Consider the following 15,997-nt stretch of genomic DNA (forward strand, 5'->3'; position numbering starts at 1 on the left):
CCTCCTTTGTTGATGGACTACATTTTCTAAGCACTCTCCCAATGAATCTCAACCTGGTACCCGCCTTACCAACAATTAATTTTATATGATCATTCCACTTCAAATCGTTCCGCACGCATACTCCCAGATATTTTACAGAAGTAACTGCTACCAGTGTTTGTTCCGCTATCATATAATCATACAATAAAGGATCCTTCTTTCTATGTATTCGCAATACATTACATTTGTCTATGTTAAGGGTCAGTTGCCACTCCCTGCACCAAGTGCCTATCCGCTGCAGATCTTCCTGCATTTCGCTACAATTTTCTAATGCTGCAACTTCTCTGTATGCTACAGCATCATCCGCGAAAAGCCGCATGGAACTTCCGACACTATCTACTAGGTCATTTATATATATTGTGAAAAGCAATGGTCCCATAACACTCCCCTGTGGCACGCCAGAGGTTACTTTAACGTCTGTAGACGTCTCTCCATTGATAACAACATGCTGTGTTCTGTTTGCTAAAAAGTCTTCAATCCAGCCACACAGCTGGTCTGATATTCCGTAGGCTCTTACTTTGTTTATCAGGCGACAGTGCGGAACTGTATCGAGGGAAACATAGAAAAACCAAGTTCATAATCGTTTATCAGAAACAGAGAAATACACCTGCGCTCACAGCATGCCATTTGAAAGCATGTCCAGTCATTACAGCATACATAACAGAAAAACTCTACTTATCTGAAGAACTAACTATCAAGATGTTAAATGACTCTTCCGTCAAAAATGGTTCAAATGGCTCTGAGCACTATGGGACTTAACTTCTGAGGTCATCAGTCCCCTAGAACTACTTAAACCTAACTAACCTAAAGACATCACACACATCCATGCCCCAGGCAGGATTCTAACCTGCGACCGTAGCGGTCGCGCGGTTCCAGACGGTAGCGCCTAGAACCGCTCGGCCACTCCGGCCGGCAATCTTCCGTCGGTTCTTGGTAGAACAACATTGTAATAAATGAAATGCACTAGTTTGCTGTTGTTCTACAATATTTACTATCAAGAAGACGTTTGAGGTGTCTGAAGAGACGCACCCCACCTGTTCACCGTCATATGAAACCCATTGCAAAATATTTAATACAAAGTTTAATATCTCATTCGGTTTCCATCGCAGTGATAAATGCAGTATTTGCGAAAAGTTTTCTGTAACTTTCAAAGCTCTAGAGGCGCAATTCACATATGCAGCTGATGGAAAGTAAGGGAGAGAGAGAAGATTGAATAGGAATTACACCGCAAAAAACGTGATGCATTCTATCACCGTAAATTATAATCTCGACAGAGAGGCAGAAAGTTTACAAACACTGAATGGATATATATGGATTTCCAACGGAATCTTCCGTGTCCAAACATCAGCACCAACATTGCCTATTATAAACGCCAGCTTTCTCTCTATCTGATAAACACACCTGGATCTCAGACAGTAACGCACAGTTTTATGTTTGTTTTGGACCGACTGGGAAGAAAGATTCAGCTGAAATAGTTTCTTTCCTTCATCACTATGTCACTATGATTCTAAATCCAGAGGTTAAAAATTTGGAAATTTCTGTGCCTCCTGTTGGGGCCAAAACAAAAACCGTACCCTTTTCAGGTTTATACACCATCTTGTCCATCAAGTAAAGCGTTTTGAATCACTTTGTGTAACATTTCAAGTTAGATCACATTCGTTTTTCGGAAGTGACGAATTGATTAACTGATTTATTGATTGAATGATTGTTGGAAGTTTTGTTGGATTCAGTCGACTAACGCAAATACCCAGGTGTTGCTGTTTGCAGAGATACGAAATGTAACGGTCACATAGGCTCAACATAGGTAACGCTCACTAGCAGAATACTAGGAAAACGGAATCAGTCTACAAACGAGTTTCCATACGAAACACTCAAGCAACCCATCCCAGAATTGGTAAATTGTGTGTGACACGGGTGGAATAGGACTGAAAGGTAAAGTCTGTGGCGCTCAACATGTGAACGAACTTCTGGACTGAAAGCAGGTAGCGAACAGCTTTTCATTAGCCACGGCACTAGGAAAGGGATGGTGATGATCCCATCGTCCGGGCTTCCTGTTACGCCGGGGAAAGATCCCCGGTACTCAAGATAATAGCAGTCTGAGTGGATCTAGGGTCTTCCTGGAGGATCTGGAATCATGAAAAAAACCCGCATGTATCCGAAACTGAACCCGGGACCACCAGAGCCAGAGTGTGGCACTGTACCCAGCAGACGACCACGGTCTCTCAGATAGGAACAACAGGGGATACTGGACCTATACTCGAACAAAGAATAGCAGCACGAATGGACTCATGATAGTTTGACACATGGGAGAGTGTCACAGAGAGGTTAAAGAACTGAGTTGGCATACGTTCCAAGACAGACACAAACTATCCCTAGAAGCCTACTTACAAAGATTCAGGAGTCTGCTTTAAGAGACCACTCCAGGAATATACTACACTGTTCTACTCACCATTTTGGTAAATATCACGAAGGTAAGATTACCCTAATTACAACACGCACAGAGACGTTCAATCAGCCATTCATCTCCCGCCTCATATTTGAATTTCACAGGCTCTGATAACTGATGTGAAGGGACTTACCCTCTGCTATGGACCTTACATAGCATTGGAGAGTGTAAGTACCGATGCAGATGAAGCAATTACGAAAGGAATAAAGGGATGACAAATTTCGTGGGTTTCGAACCTAACCACACGGTCACAGAACGTACTGTACGTTTGGAAAGAGCTGGAAAGCAATTAGTTTGCAAAATGTCAAGTGTGGTTCTAAAACTTATATGCAATATTCTGAACGTATAGCAAGGACTTGCTACTTCTCCCTAAATCTAAATAGGGATTAGATTAACAGTTTTCTGAAACCATAAAATCCTATTGGAAATTGTATAAAATCCTACTGAGACCATTCAGGAATTATGTTCTGGCTGATTTGGAAGTCAAATTATATGTAGTATATATATGTACTATATATTATTATACATTTAGTAATATATTATTAATATATTATGTTATAAACAGAAATATATTATAAATTGTAAATTATTATTATATCATAAATTATTATAAATTAAAACACAGTTAGGTGAAGAAAGTAATGGGAAAGCGGTATGCACGTATACAGATGGCGGTAGTACCGCCTACACAAGGTATAAAGGGGCACTGCTTTAGCGGGGCTGTCATTTGTGCTCTGGTGATTCATGCGAAAAGTTTCCGACGTCTTTATGGAGGCACGAGGGGAATTAACAGACTTTGAACGCGGTATGTTGGAGTCAGGTGCATCGGACATTCCATTCGGAAATCGTTAGAGAATTCATTATTCCGATATTCAGACTGTGAAGAGGGAACCGAGAATCTCAGGCATTACCTCTCACCGCGGACAGCGTAGTGGTCGACTTTCTTCATTTAAAGACCAAGAGCAGCGGCGTTTGGGTAGAGTTGTCACTGCTAGCATACAAGCAAAACTGCTTGAAATAACCGCAGAAATCAATGTGAAGCGTACGAAGCGTATTGCCAACAGCACGACTTCACCTGTTGCGCCTCTCTTCGCTTCATGACCACATCGGTTGGACCCTAGACGACTGGAAAACTGTGGCCTGGTCAGATGAGTCCCTGTTTTATTTGGTAAGAGCTGACGGCAGGGTTCCAGTGTGGCGCATACCGCACGAAGCCATGGACCCAAGCTGTCAGCAAGGCACTGAGCACGCTGGTGGTGGCTCCATAATGGTGTGGGCTGTGTTTACATGGAATGGAGTGGGTCCTCTGGCTATGCTTGGCTACTTGCAGATCATTTGCAGCCATTCATGGACTTCATGTTCCCACAAAACAATGGATTTTTTATGGATGCGAATGTGCATTGTCACCGGGCCACAATCGTTCGGGATTTGTTTGAGGAACATTCGGGAGAGTTGGGGTGAATGAGTTGGTCTCCAAGATCGCCCGACACGAATCATATCGACCATTTATGAGACATAATCAAGAGGTCAGTTCGTACACAGAATCCTGCACCGGCAACACACTCGCAATTATGGACAGCTATGGAGGCAGCATGGCTTAATCTTTCTGCAAGGGACTTCCGACCACTTGTTCAGTCCATGTCACGTAGAGTTGCGGCCATAAGCCGGGTAAAAGGAGGTCCGAGACGACATTAGGACGTATTCCATGAATACGTACACAACTCGCCAGGCTTTTCAAAAATCCATATGGATTGCAAGTAATCGTTATATTCCACATCGATTGCTTCAGGTGAGAACTGCTCGTCGTAACCTAAATTCTACATAATAGGAGTTGCTTCTGAAGTAAGATAACAATTAGCGAAACTATACAAAATTACTTGGAATTATCCGTTATTCCATAATCTTATTTTTACCTGGATTTATTTTCAGGTTGCTTCGTTTGTTTCACATTTTGTTTCTCTGTTACTAAATTACCCCCAGCTTTACCAACATGTATTCCAAGTGACCATCTCTCATTCAGAGACATATAGTAGATTACTTACGGTATATCTTGCATCAGCAAAGACCTCAAAGAACACTGATCATCTTAATTTCGGCACTTCTTGAAGTCACTAAAGTATTTCAGTTGAAGAATTAAGTTAAAATAATTCGAGTTTGACAACTAGCTTCACTTAAAATATAATATTTTAGTTACTATTAACTGCTTAATTCATCGATAAAGGCGTATCAAAAAATTTCGTAACACTTTGCCCAGCAAAAATCCAGTTTCAGTTTCGGTATGCCATAATCAAACGGAATCGTTTGATATTCATCTCAGTAACGCTCTATCTGATTCTTTTCTGGGTTCAGTGCTTCTGTCGGTAAAAACGGAATCCTCATAGCGTCACTACGTAGTCAATTTGTTGGTCTGTCTTTCTGTGTGTCTGGCTTTTAAGAGCCCTCTTTCTCAGGAAGGAGTAGACGCATAAAGCCTAAACTTATGTCACATACTAAGGTCTATGGTCTCTTTGCGGTGCGATAAAGGTTAGCTTCTAAGTCAATGCAGTCAAAAGATACGGCCGTTTCTGTCACATATTTTAATACTGGCAAACTCACATATCATAATCTATACACTACTTATCTTTGGCCTAGATACATGTAATTTCACAATAAGCAGGGTTTCAAAGTTAAATCAAAAGCAAAAGATCCAAAAATTGTGAATTTGTTAGTAAATCGCACGAAAAACATTTCGTTTCGTCAGTTATTAGCCGATTGTTATCTGTCCGTTCGCCTGATAATCTCCATTTTTTTCTCAGGAACGGATAGACGTGACATGTTGAAAGGCACATAGTAAAGTCTATGGTCCCTTTACACTATAATAATGTTGAGCTTCTAAGTCAATGACATCAAAAGATATGGCCACTAATGTCACGTATTTTAATACTGGCAAACTCACGAATCAAAACCTATAGAGTACTTCCCGTTGTCCTAGATACATGAAATTCGGCAGGTTTCACAGTACAAGTAAAGGAAAAAATCCGAAACTCTGAATTTTTAATTACATTACGTAAAAAAATTAACTTTTGTTATCCACCGGTCTGTCTGTCTAACTACCTGTTAAGATCTCTTTTCTCAAGAAAGGGTAGTCGCTCAAGTTGAAATTTGTCACAAATTAATATCCATAGTCGCTTGGTGGTGTAAAAAGTTATGCTTCCAAGAAAATGGAATCAGAAGATACGTTTATTTATGTCAGATGCTTTGGCACTAGCAAACTGTCTCATTAAAATGTATAGCTACATCCCGTCGACCTAGAATTTGGAAACGAAAAAGGTTTCACAATACAAGCAAAGAAAAAAAAAACGGAAAATTGTTAATCTGTAAATTACATCACACGAGAAAATATTGCTTATGTCATTTGTTATCCATGTTCAAAGATAAAATTATAACTTTCGAGGAACTCTTGCAATCGCTGAACCGACGTCTTGCCATTATCAGTGCCTATAATCGACAAAAATGGTAGATTTCCTCGATTCGTTGGGATCGATGGGCTGTCTGTATGCATAATTAAGTTTGTACGGACCCCTCAGAGCGCGACTGCTACCTGTTCCTGGCCAATTTTTTGCTGTATTTCAAGGGATTTTTGTTTTTATATGTTTTTAGACCATCGAACGCCTTTCATGCTGGTTCAACCAGTATATAACATATTACATTATGAAGTCTGCACGGTAGGAATTGAGTTACTGGTGGAAGTAAAGCTGTCAGGATTGGTCATGAGTCGTCGATTGATAGCTCAGTTGGTAGAGCGCTTGCCCACAACGGGCAAAGTTCCCAGGTCCATCTCCCGGTACGACAAACAGTTTCAATCTGGCAGGGAGTTTCAGGATATTATAAACACTGTTTGTATGCGACCGGGACCAGCTATTTGTGAGGGGTTCTGAATACCACCTGGACGCGGTAAACTATCTGCATAATGAGCCGTAAATATAGGTTAAAATTCCATTACATTTACGTAGAGTCATAAGAAACACGATTCTGCGGCATGGATCGTCTAACGCCATGGGCATGACGTCAGAAGTCAGTAGACGATATATTAAAGAAACGGTAATGAGCGTTTGGCGTCATTGGCCGGGAGGCCCCTTGTGGGGCATGTCTTACGGCATTCGACGCCTCATTGGGCGACCTCCGCGCCGGATGGGGATGAAATGATGAACAAGACAACATAACACGGAGTCCCTGAGCGGAGAAAATCTCCGACCCACTCGGTAATTGAACCCGGGCCGCCGACCGGTGTGGCCGTGCGGTTCTAGGCGCTTCAGTCTGGATCCGCGTGACCGCTACGGTCGCAGGTTCGAATCCTTCCTCGGGCATGGATGTGTGTGATGTAATAGGTTAGTTAGGTTTAAGTAGTTCTAAGTTCTAGGGGACTGATGACCTCAGATCTTAAGTCCCATTGTGCTCAGAGCAATTTGAACCCGGGCCCGTAGGACGTCAAGCCATCACGCTGACCACTTTTTTGGAACTCATTTTGTTATATATTGTTCGTTGAATTTGACGCCCTTTTAGGTTCTCCGTTGATCTGTTCACTCAGTTATTTGTTACAGAGGGTAGCTAACCCTCTGACCGAACGCGCTGAGCTACCGCGCCGGCACCACTCAGCTATCGGGGCGGACGGTAGATTAAAAGAAGCAGCCTCAATCGAAGTGGTGGATGAAGGGCAACAGGCAGATTCCAGATTTCAGGATTTCCGCAAAGGATTTGACACGGTGCACCATTGCAGCCTGTTCACGAAGGTACGAGCATGTGGAATAGATTCACAGATATGTGAGTGACTCGAAGACTTCTTAAGTAATGGAACGCAGTACGTTGCCCTCGACGGCGAGTGTTCATCGGAGACAAGGGTGTGGTCAGGAGTCCCCCATGGAAGTGTGACACGACCGCTATTGTTCTCTATGTACTGTACATAAATGATTTGGCGGACAGGATAGGCAGCAATCTGCGGTTATTTGCTGATGAAGCGATGATGCACTGTAAGGCGTCGAAGTTGAGCGACTGTAGGAAGATACGAGATGACTTAGACAAAATTCTTTCTTCGTGTGATGAACGGCAGCTATCCATAAATGTGGGAAAAGGTGAGACAATGCGGATGAGTAGGAAGAACAAACCTCTAATGTTTGGGTACAGTATTACTACTGTCCTGCTTGACACGTTCAAGTCGTTTAAATTTCTGGGCGCAACGCTGCAAATCGAGATGTGATGGAACCAGCATGTGGGAGCTGTGGTAGTGAAGGCGAATGCTCGACTTCGGTTTATTGGGAGAATTTTAGGGAAGAGTGGTTCACCTGTAAAGGAGACCGCGTATAGGACGCTTGTGCGACCTATTCTTCAGTACTGCTCCAGTGCGTACGATCCGTACCAGGTGACACTCAAGGAAGACGTCGAAGCAATTCAGAAGCGGGATGCTAGATTTGTTACCGGTAGGTTCAAACAACACGCAAATGATACGGAGATGCTTTGGGCACTCAAATGGGAATCGTTAGAGGATAGACGACGTTCTTTTAGAGAAACACTGTTGAGAAAATTTAGAGAATCGGCATCTGAAGGTGAATGCCGGATGATTCAACTGCCGCCAACAGACATTCGGCGTAAGGACCACGAAGATAAGATAGAAGAAATTAGGGCTCATATGGAGCAATATAGATAGTCGTTTCTCCCTCGCCCAATCTGCGAGGAAACAGGAAAGGAAATGATCAGTAGTACAGGATTGCCTCCGTCACGCAGCCGGCCGCTGTGGCCGAGCAATTCTAGGCGCCTCAGTCCGGAACCGCGTTGCTGATACGTTCGCTGGTTCGAATCCTGCCTCGGGCATGGATGTGCATGATGTTCTTACGTTCGTTAGGTTTAAGTAGTTCTACGTTCTAGGGGACTGATGACCTCAGATGTTGCTGATATGTTCGTTGGTGCGAATCCTGCCTCGGGCATGGATGTGCATGATGTCCTTAGGTTAGTTAGGTTTAAGTAGTTATAAGTTCCAGGGGAGTGATGACCTCAGATGTTAAGTCCCATAGTGCTTAGCGCCATTTGAACCATTTTGAACCTCCGTCACGCACAGTACGGTTGCTTGAAGGGTATCTGTAAATGTTGATGAAGATGGCTGGGGAAGGTGGGAAGAGGCAATACGACGTGGTCAGTTGAGTGGAATGTTGCTGTTTTGACAGCTACGGTGTTAGCATTGCTTTGGTGACGCTGTATTGCTTTTCCCTAGCAAGAAACTGTTTGTTATTTCTAGCGGTAAAAATTCGCCTTAAACATAAAAATAGACCTGTGAATCTGAAAACCTGAACAACCAATGAGAGAAGATAAGTTTTCGTATTTGGTTGGCGCATACGTTCGTAGCGTTTTTGTTTTGAATGCTAGATTCCGGTTGCTATGGGTATATTAATCGATTAACATTTTTTATTTGTAGTTCACTGCTGCTGTTTCAGTCTTTATTACACTGCAGGCCATTAAAGCAGCTACACGACAAAGATCACGTGTTACAGACGCGAAATTTAACCAACAGGAAGAAGATGCTGTGATATGCAAATGATTAGCTTCTCAGAGCATTCACACAAGGTTGGCGCCGGTGGCGACATCTACAACGTCCTGACACGAGCAAAGTTTCCAACCGATATCTCATTCACAAACAGCAATTGACCGGCGTTGCCTGCTGAAACGTTGTTGTGATACCTCGCGTAAGGAGGAGAAATGCGTACCATCACGTTTCCGACTTTGATAAAGGTCGGATTGCAGCCTATCGCGATTGCGGTTTATCGTATCACGACATTACTGCTCGCGATGGTCGAGATCCAATGACTGTTAGCAGAATGTAGAATACGTGGGTTCAGGAGGGTAATACGAAACGCCGTGGTGGATCCCAACGGCCTCGTATCACTAGCAGTCGAGATGACAGGCATCTTATCCGCATGGCTGTAACGGATCGTGCAGCCACGTCTCGATTCCTGAGTCAACAGATGGGGACGTTTGTGAGACAACAACCATTTGCACGAACAGTTCGACGACGTTTGCAGCGGCATGGACTATCAGCTCGGAGACCATGGCTGCGGTTACTCTTGACGCTGCATCACAACAGGAGCGACTGCGATGGTGTACTCGACGACGAACCTGTGTGCAAGAATGGCAAAACGTCATTTTTTTGGGATAAATCCAGGTTGTGTTTACAGCTTCATGATGGTCATATCCGTGTTTGGCGACATCGCGGTGAACGCACATTGGAAGCGTGTATTCATCATCGCCATACTGGCGTATCACCCGGCGTGATGGTATGGGGTGCCATTGGTTACATGTCTCGGTCACCTCTTGTTCGCACTGACGGCACTTTGAACAGTGGACGTTACATTTCAGATGTTTTACGACCCGTGGCCTTACCCGTCATTGGACACCTGCGAAACCCTACATTTCAGCAGGATAATGCACGACAGCATGTTGCAGGTCCTGTACGGTCCTTTCTGGATTCAGAAAATGTTCGACTACTGTCCTGGCCAGCACATTCTCCAGATATCTCACCAATTGAAAACGTCTGTTCAATGGTGGCCGAGCAACTGGCTAGTCACAATACGCCACTCACTACTCTTGATGAACTGTGGTAGCGTGTTGAAGCTGCATGGGCTGCTGTGCCTGTACACGTCATCGAAGCTCTTTTCAACTCAATGCCCAGCCGTATCAAGGCCGTTATTACGGCCAGAGGTGGTTGTTCTGGGTGCTGATTTCTCAGGATCTATGAATCCAAATTGCGTGAAAATGTAATCACAAGCCAGTTCTAGTATAATATATTTGTTCAATGAATACCCGTTTATCATGTGCATTTCTTCTTGGTGTAGCAATTGTAATGGCCAGTAGTGTACCATTTCGTCTTTTGCAGATAGTGAGTGCGGCAGTGGACGCCAAGTGCAGAAATCAGAACATTGTCGATACACAGAAACATTTGTGCCCCGTATGGATGTAATGCCATTCGACAGAACACGATACGAAAACGATTTTCTCGTTTCAAGGAGGATATTTTTGACATCAGTGTCTCCCAGGTTTCAGGAAAACCTTCGGGATTTGCTGCATAAATCCACCATGATCCACGACTGGAGAACTGGCAAATGTGATGAACTGTGATCATTCCACCATGGTGCGGTATTTGGATACAATGGGTAAGGTTAAAAATCGGATGTATGGAAACCGCATGCTCTAAGGCACAATCGCAGAAATCTGTGGGTGTCACTGTGTGCATCTATGCTTACTCGTCATCAACTGGACGTCACGATAAATGCTGTCTTTACACTAACATAAGGAAAGGAATGGAATTCTTGGGTCCAAACAAGGAAGCAGCTTGCCGTACATAGACCTGCGCTCATCCTCACGTGATAATTTTGTACATTTGGTGGAACAGTTGTGGTGTGGGGTACTGTTAATTGCTCGCCTGAAGCGTTACCATAACTGCTGGCATTTATTGTCAAAAACTGAGTAATCTTGCAGTCGTAATCCAAGAACGACGACCAGGATTACTGCGTGAAGTGGTGCTAGTCCAAGATAACGTCTGCACACCTAGACTGACAAAAAACGCTATTCAAAAGTAGGGGTTGGGAAGTCATTGACCCACCTTATTAATCTTATCTTGCCTTTTCCGGTCTCTATTGAACAACGATGGAGAAACTTACTTTGTAGATGAAAATTCGCTCCGAAAATAGCTCTAGGGTTTCTTCACTTCAAAAACCACGTAATTTCTAGGGTCTTGCAATCGAAAAATTTTTACAATGTTGGCAGATTCTGAAGATAGTGAAGGCGAATATATTGTTGATTACTAAAGTTTTTGTAATGTGTGTCTGTTGTGTTACGGAAGAACGCTACAAACTTATGCAGCTACCCAATATATCCACAGGAGTTGCGCATCTGGGAATCTGTGTTATAAGTTTTGGACTCTAATTAATACCATTAAACAAACTGTAAGTTCAGCCCAATGCTACAGTGAGAGCTAGGTAGGAGTACGTGAGGTGCGGTTCGCCTGCTGTGGGACGCACTTGTTGAGCCTGCGGATGGCGCCCTTGAGCGAGCTGAAGTCGGGCCGCTCCTGCGGCTCCTCGGCCCAGCACTGGCGGAGCAGCCGCTGCAGCTGCAGTTGCGCCTGCCCGCCGCCGTCCGCGCCACCAGCACCGACGCCAGCGCCGCCTTCCAGCGACGGACGGAAGCTCGGACGGTCTCCCGCGCGTACGCGCTGCACGATCTCTGCAAAGCACCACATAAAAAAAGACTCAGGTCATAATCATCCTGCGGAAAGCCTCAGCAGATGCTAACAATGTAATCTGGACCTCTGCCAAACATCTTCAGGTGTGTCGCCTAACGTCAGTTTTTCTTTTTTTCTTAATTTATTGTTCATTTAATCTGCCCTCTCTCCCCCATCCCCCTCCCACGTGGGGGAGATGCCATCAGCCACGCTGCTTCTGATCAACCAGAGGTTAAAACACACACTGGATTACATTTCCTTTGTAGTTAAAAGTTGAAAATGAACGTCGTAAAATGCAACAAATATGGCTCCTCCTGAAAGCTCAAGAAGAAGTAAGTAGGCTGTTTAGGTTTTTGTCTTGGTAACGCCACGTAGTGCTCTGTGTGAAAATCGCTGACTGCGCTGTGTGCAGTCTGTGGCTGGTTGGACTCATTGTTGGAATATTTGCTTGTGTAGTGTTGGGCAGTTGGATGGGAACAGCGCCGGCCGAAGTGGCCGTGCGGTAAAAGGCGCTGCAGTCTGGAACCGCAAGACCGCTACGGTCGCAGGTTCGAATCCTGCCTCGGGCATGGATGTTTGTGATGTCCTTAGGTTAGTTAGGTTTAACTAGTTCTAAGTTCTAGGGGACTAATGACCTCAGCAGTTGAGTCCCATAGTGCTCAGAGCCATTTGAACCATTTGATGGGAACAGCGCGTAGCGTTGTGCAGTTGGATGTGAGCTGCCAGCAGTGGTGGATGTGGAGAGAGAGATGCCAGAATTTCGAGAAGTTACAATAAGCGAACGATCTGGCCATCTGTCCGCGAGAAAAAGGAAATTTCTAAAGACGGATGACAAATAACTTTTGAACATTATTAAGGTAAATACATTGTTCTCCATCAAATTCTTTCAAAAATGGTTCAAATGGCTCTGAGCACTATGGGACTTAACATCTGAGGTCATCAGTCCCCCAGAACTTACAACTACTTAAACCTGACTAACCTAAGGACATCACACACATCCATGCCCGAGGCAGGATTCGAACCCACGACCGTAGCATTCGCGCGGTTCCGGGCTGTAGCGCCTAGAACCGCTCGGCCACTCGGGCCGGCTCAAATTCTTTCATTTGCTAACTATGCCTATCAGTAGTTAGTGCCTTCAGTAGTTAGAATCTTTTATTTAGCTGGCAGTATTGGCGCTCCCTGTATTGCAGTAGTTCGAGTAACGAAGATTTTTGTGAGATAAGTGATTCATGAAAGGTATGTAACATGCCCATAGAAAAATTAGTGAATTACTGTGCTGATAAACCTCTTGCGTTATTTGATTTTCAAACAGCTGAACATAACTGAACGTACTCAGACATTTCTCTCTTTACTTATTCTGATCAACACTAAACTGACACACAATATTTTTAGCGCAACGCAATCTGACTTTCAATAATCCCTACAAAAGAATGGCCGTGACTAACAATAACCTATACCTTTCATGAATCACTTACCTCACAAAGCCGGCCGCGGTGGCCGAGCGGCTCTAGGCGCTTCAGTCCGGAACCGCGCGACTGCTACGGTCGCAGGTTCGAATCCTGCCTCGGGCATGGACGTGTGTGATCTCCTTCGGTTAGTTAGGTTTAAGTAGTTCTAAGTTCTAGGGGACTGAAGATCTCAGATGTTTAGTCCCATAGTGCTCAGAGCCATTTGAACCATTTTTTACCTCACAAAAATCTTCGTTACTCGAGCTACTGCAATAGAGAGAGCGCCAATACTGCCAGCTAAATAAAAGATTCTAATTCCTGAAGGCACTAACTACTGATAGGCACAGTTAGCAAATGAAAGATTTTGATAGAGAACAAACAATGTATTTACCTTAATAATATTGAAAAGCCATCATATATATATCAGTTCATGATATACAGTATTACAAATTTACTCTCTCTGATGGAAACACGTCGAGATCGTCCGCTCTCAAAACTCCGCCATTTCTCTCCCCACATCCACCACTGCTGGCGGCTCACCTCCAACTGCGCAACACTACGCGCTGTTCACACCCAACTGCCCAACACTACAATAGTGAATATTCCAGCAATGCCAACCAGCCACAGACTGCATGCAGCACAGCCAGTGATTTTCATACAGAGCGCTACATAACGTTACCAACATAAAAACCTAAACAGCCTGCTTACAGGTATAGGTTATTGTTAGTCACGGCCATTTTTTGTAGGGATTTTTGAAAGTCAATTGCGTTGCGCTAAAAATATAGTGTGTCATTTTAGTGATGATCAGAATAAGTAAAGAGAAAACTGTATGAGTATGTTGAGTTTTGCTCAGCTGTTTCAAAATCAAATAACGTAGGAGTTTACCAGCACAGTCATTCACAGATTTTCAGAGGGGACGTTTCAAAGGTGACATCGACGGGAACAGTGGTGCTGACAGTGAAGCATTTAAATTCCCTCGATGTCAGCTGCCAGGAGATGCTGTGCATATAGTTTTGTACAGATGTTAAATGTGGACAACAAACAGTTCCGACAAGAAAAGAATATAAGCATTTGAAATGTTATGTTATTAAATAATCTTGAAGATTAGTTAGGTAGCTCGAGCAACTAATGGGGATGCACTGGATTCAAATTGGGGGAAACATAAATTTATGGCACGACCTGAGTAAAAGAAGGGATCAGTTGACAGGAGACATTCTGAAGCGTGACAGGATCGCCAATTTAATAATGGAAGGGAGTACAGGTGGTAAAAATTGTAGACAGAGACAAAGACTCAGCTATAGCAAGCAGGTTTATATGAACATAGGTTGCTATAGTTGTGCAGAGATGAAGAGGTTTGTATAGAATAGGGTAGCATGGAGGAGTGCAGTAAAACAGCATTTGGAATGAAGACAATAATAATAACAGAATGAAAGGATAGAGGGGATGTATGACAATACAGATAAATAGATGGCTGCACTTGTGAGTGGGGAGACAATGTTGGGCTGCTAGGTGTGATACATACATACATCAGCAGAAGTTTTGCATTACCTAGATATGTCGTTGTGGTGTGTTGGTATTGTCACAGTTCCTTGACTGATCTGATGGTCACCCCTGACGTTGTTCGTAAAGATACACATTAGCAGTATCTACACACTCAAATGGATTTCAGTTGAGAGTAAGTTACCGGGAGCTACACATTAGAGTCGTCTGTGGAACAGCAGATTGAACTCCCATAACCCCATGAAGAGAGGTTTGTCTATTAGGGAAGTTCGTCAATGTGCTCATCAGAGTGAAAGTTATGTGGTGTGAAAATACAATCGGCTGCAGCTGACATTTAGCGTTAAGGATTTACACTGCGTAAGCGATCCACGCTTCAAATGTGCACAGGATGATAGATATCTACGACTTTCGAGTCAGTGAAACTGCTTGACTGCCCCGAAGTGAATTCGGCTTTCAAAGAGGGTACAGAACGTCACGCATCTGATCAGATTTTAAGGAGACGATTGTGAATCCAATTCCCGACGCCCGACATCTTATACCACAACACCATGCACTCCGTTACAGACGAACAAAAAATCATTCTTGACAGACACCACAGGAACGGCGTCAGGTGTTGTTTACGGACGAAACATGTATCTGTTTGTACCCCCCTAATTGGAGGCGGCTTGTTTTGGGACACCTCGAAATTATCGAATGTCTAGAGATCTGTGCCCCACACGTGCAACAAGGTGGTGATGGAGTGATGTTCTGGGGCAGCATTGCTTGGGGTCACTGTACACCTCTCGTGGTCGTTAAGAGCAATCTCACTGCTCCATCGGACAGGGACGAGATTCCACAACCAACAATGCGACTGTATTGGCAACGTTTTGGTGATATTTTCATCTTAATGGATCATAACTCACAAGACCATTGTGCTGTTCTGATGAACACGTTACTTCAGCATGCTTGGATTGCCAAAATGGGGTGTCTGCCTTTCCCCAGACATCAACCCAGTCCAACATGTGTGGGAACAACTGAAACGAGCTGTTTCTGGACGATGACAGCGATCACCTTCTCTTCGTATTTTACGCAGAATCGCCATTAAAGAGCGAGGCATTTCGAACAGAGCTTGTCTGATGATCTCATCGATAGTATGTCATGACTAATTTAAGCCTCCATCTGAGAAAGGGGACGTTCCACCACGTGTTGACGTTGCTCATGAGTGCTGTAAAACACCCTCCCCCATTCCTCCATGGGAAACAGACGATTTCGTCGTTACGGGAATGTTTGTTTCCTGATTTCGACATCTCGACACATTGTAAATGAATATATCAATAAATG

The 15,997-nt window shown here is 43.9% G+C and overlaps 1 protein-coding gene across 1 annotated transcript in view; it reads right to left on the minus strand.

The window, feature by feature from the left end:
• The window catches only part of LOC126481746 (atrial natriuretic peptide receptor 1-like), a 398,018-nt gene that overhangs the window by 143,022 nt on the left and 238,999 nt on the right, over positions 1-15,997 (minus strand). The window contains exon 15 of the mRNA XM_050105700.1: positions 11,527-11,731. Within this exon, the coding sequence (XP_049961657.1) occupies positions 11,527-11,731 (205 nt within the window). The remainder of the gene's footprint in view (positions 1-11,526; positions 11,732-15,997) is intronic.

This window comes from Schistocerca serialis, chromosome 5 (assembly GCF_023864345.2).
Source record: "Schistocerca serialis cubense isolate TAMUIC-IGC-003099 chromosome 5, iqSchSeri2.2, whole genome shotgun sequence".
NCBI classification, from domain to species: domain Eukaryota; kingdom Metazoa; phylum Arthropoda; class Insecta; order Orthoptera; family Acrididae; genus Schistocerca; species Schistocerca serialis.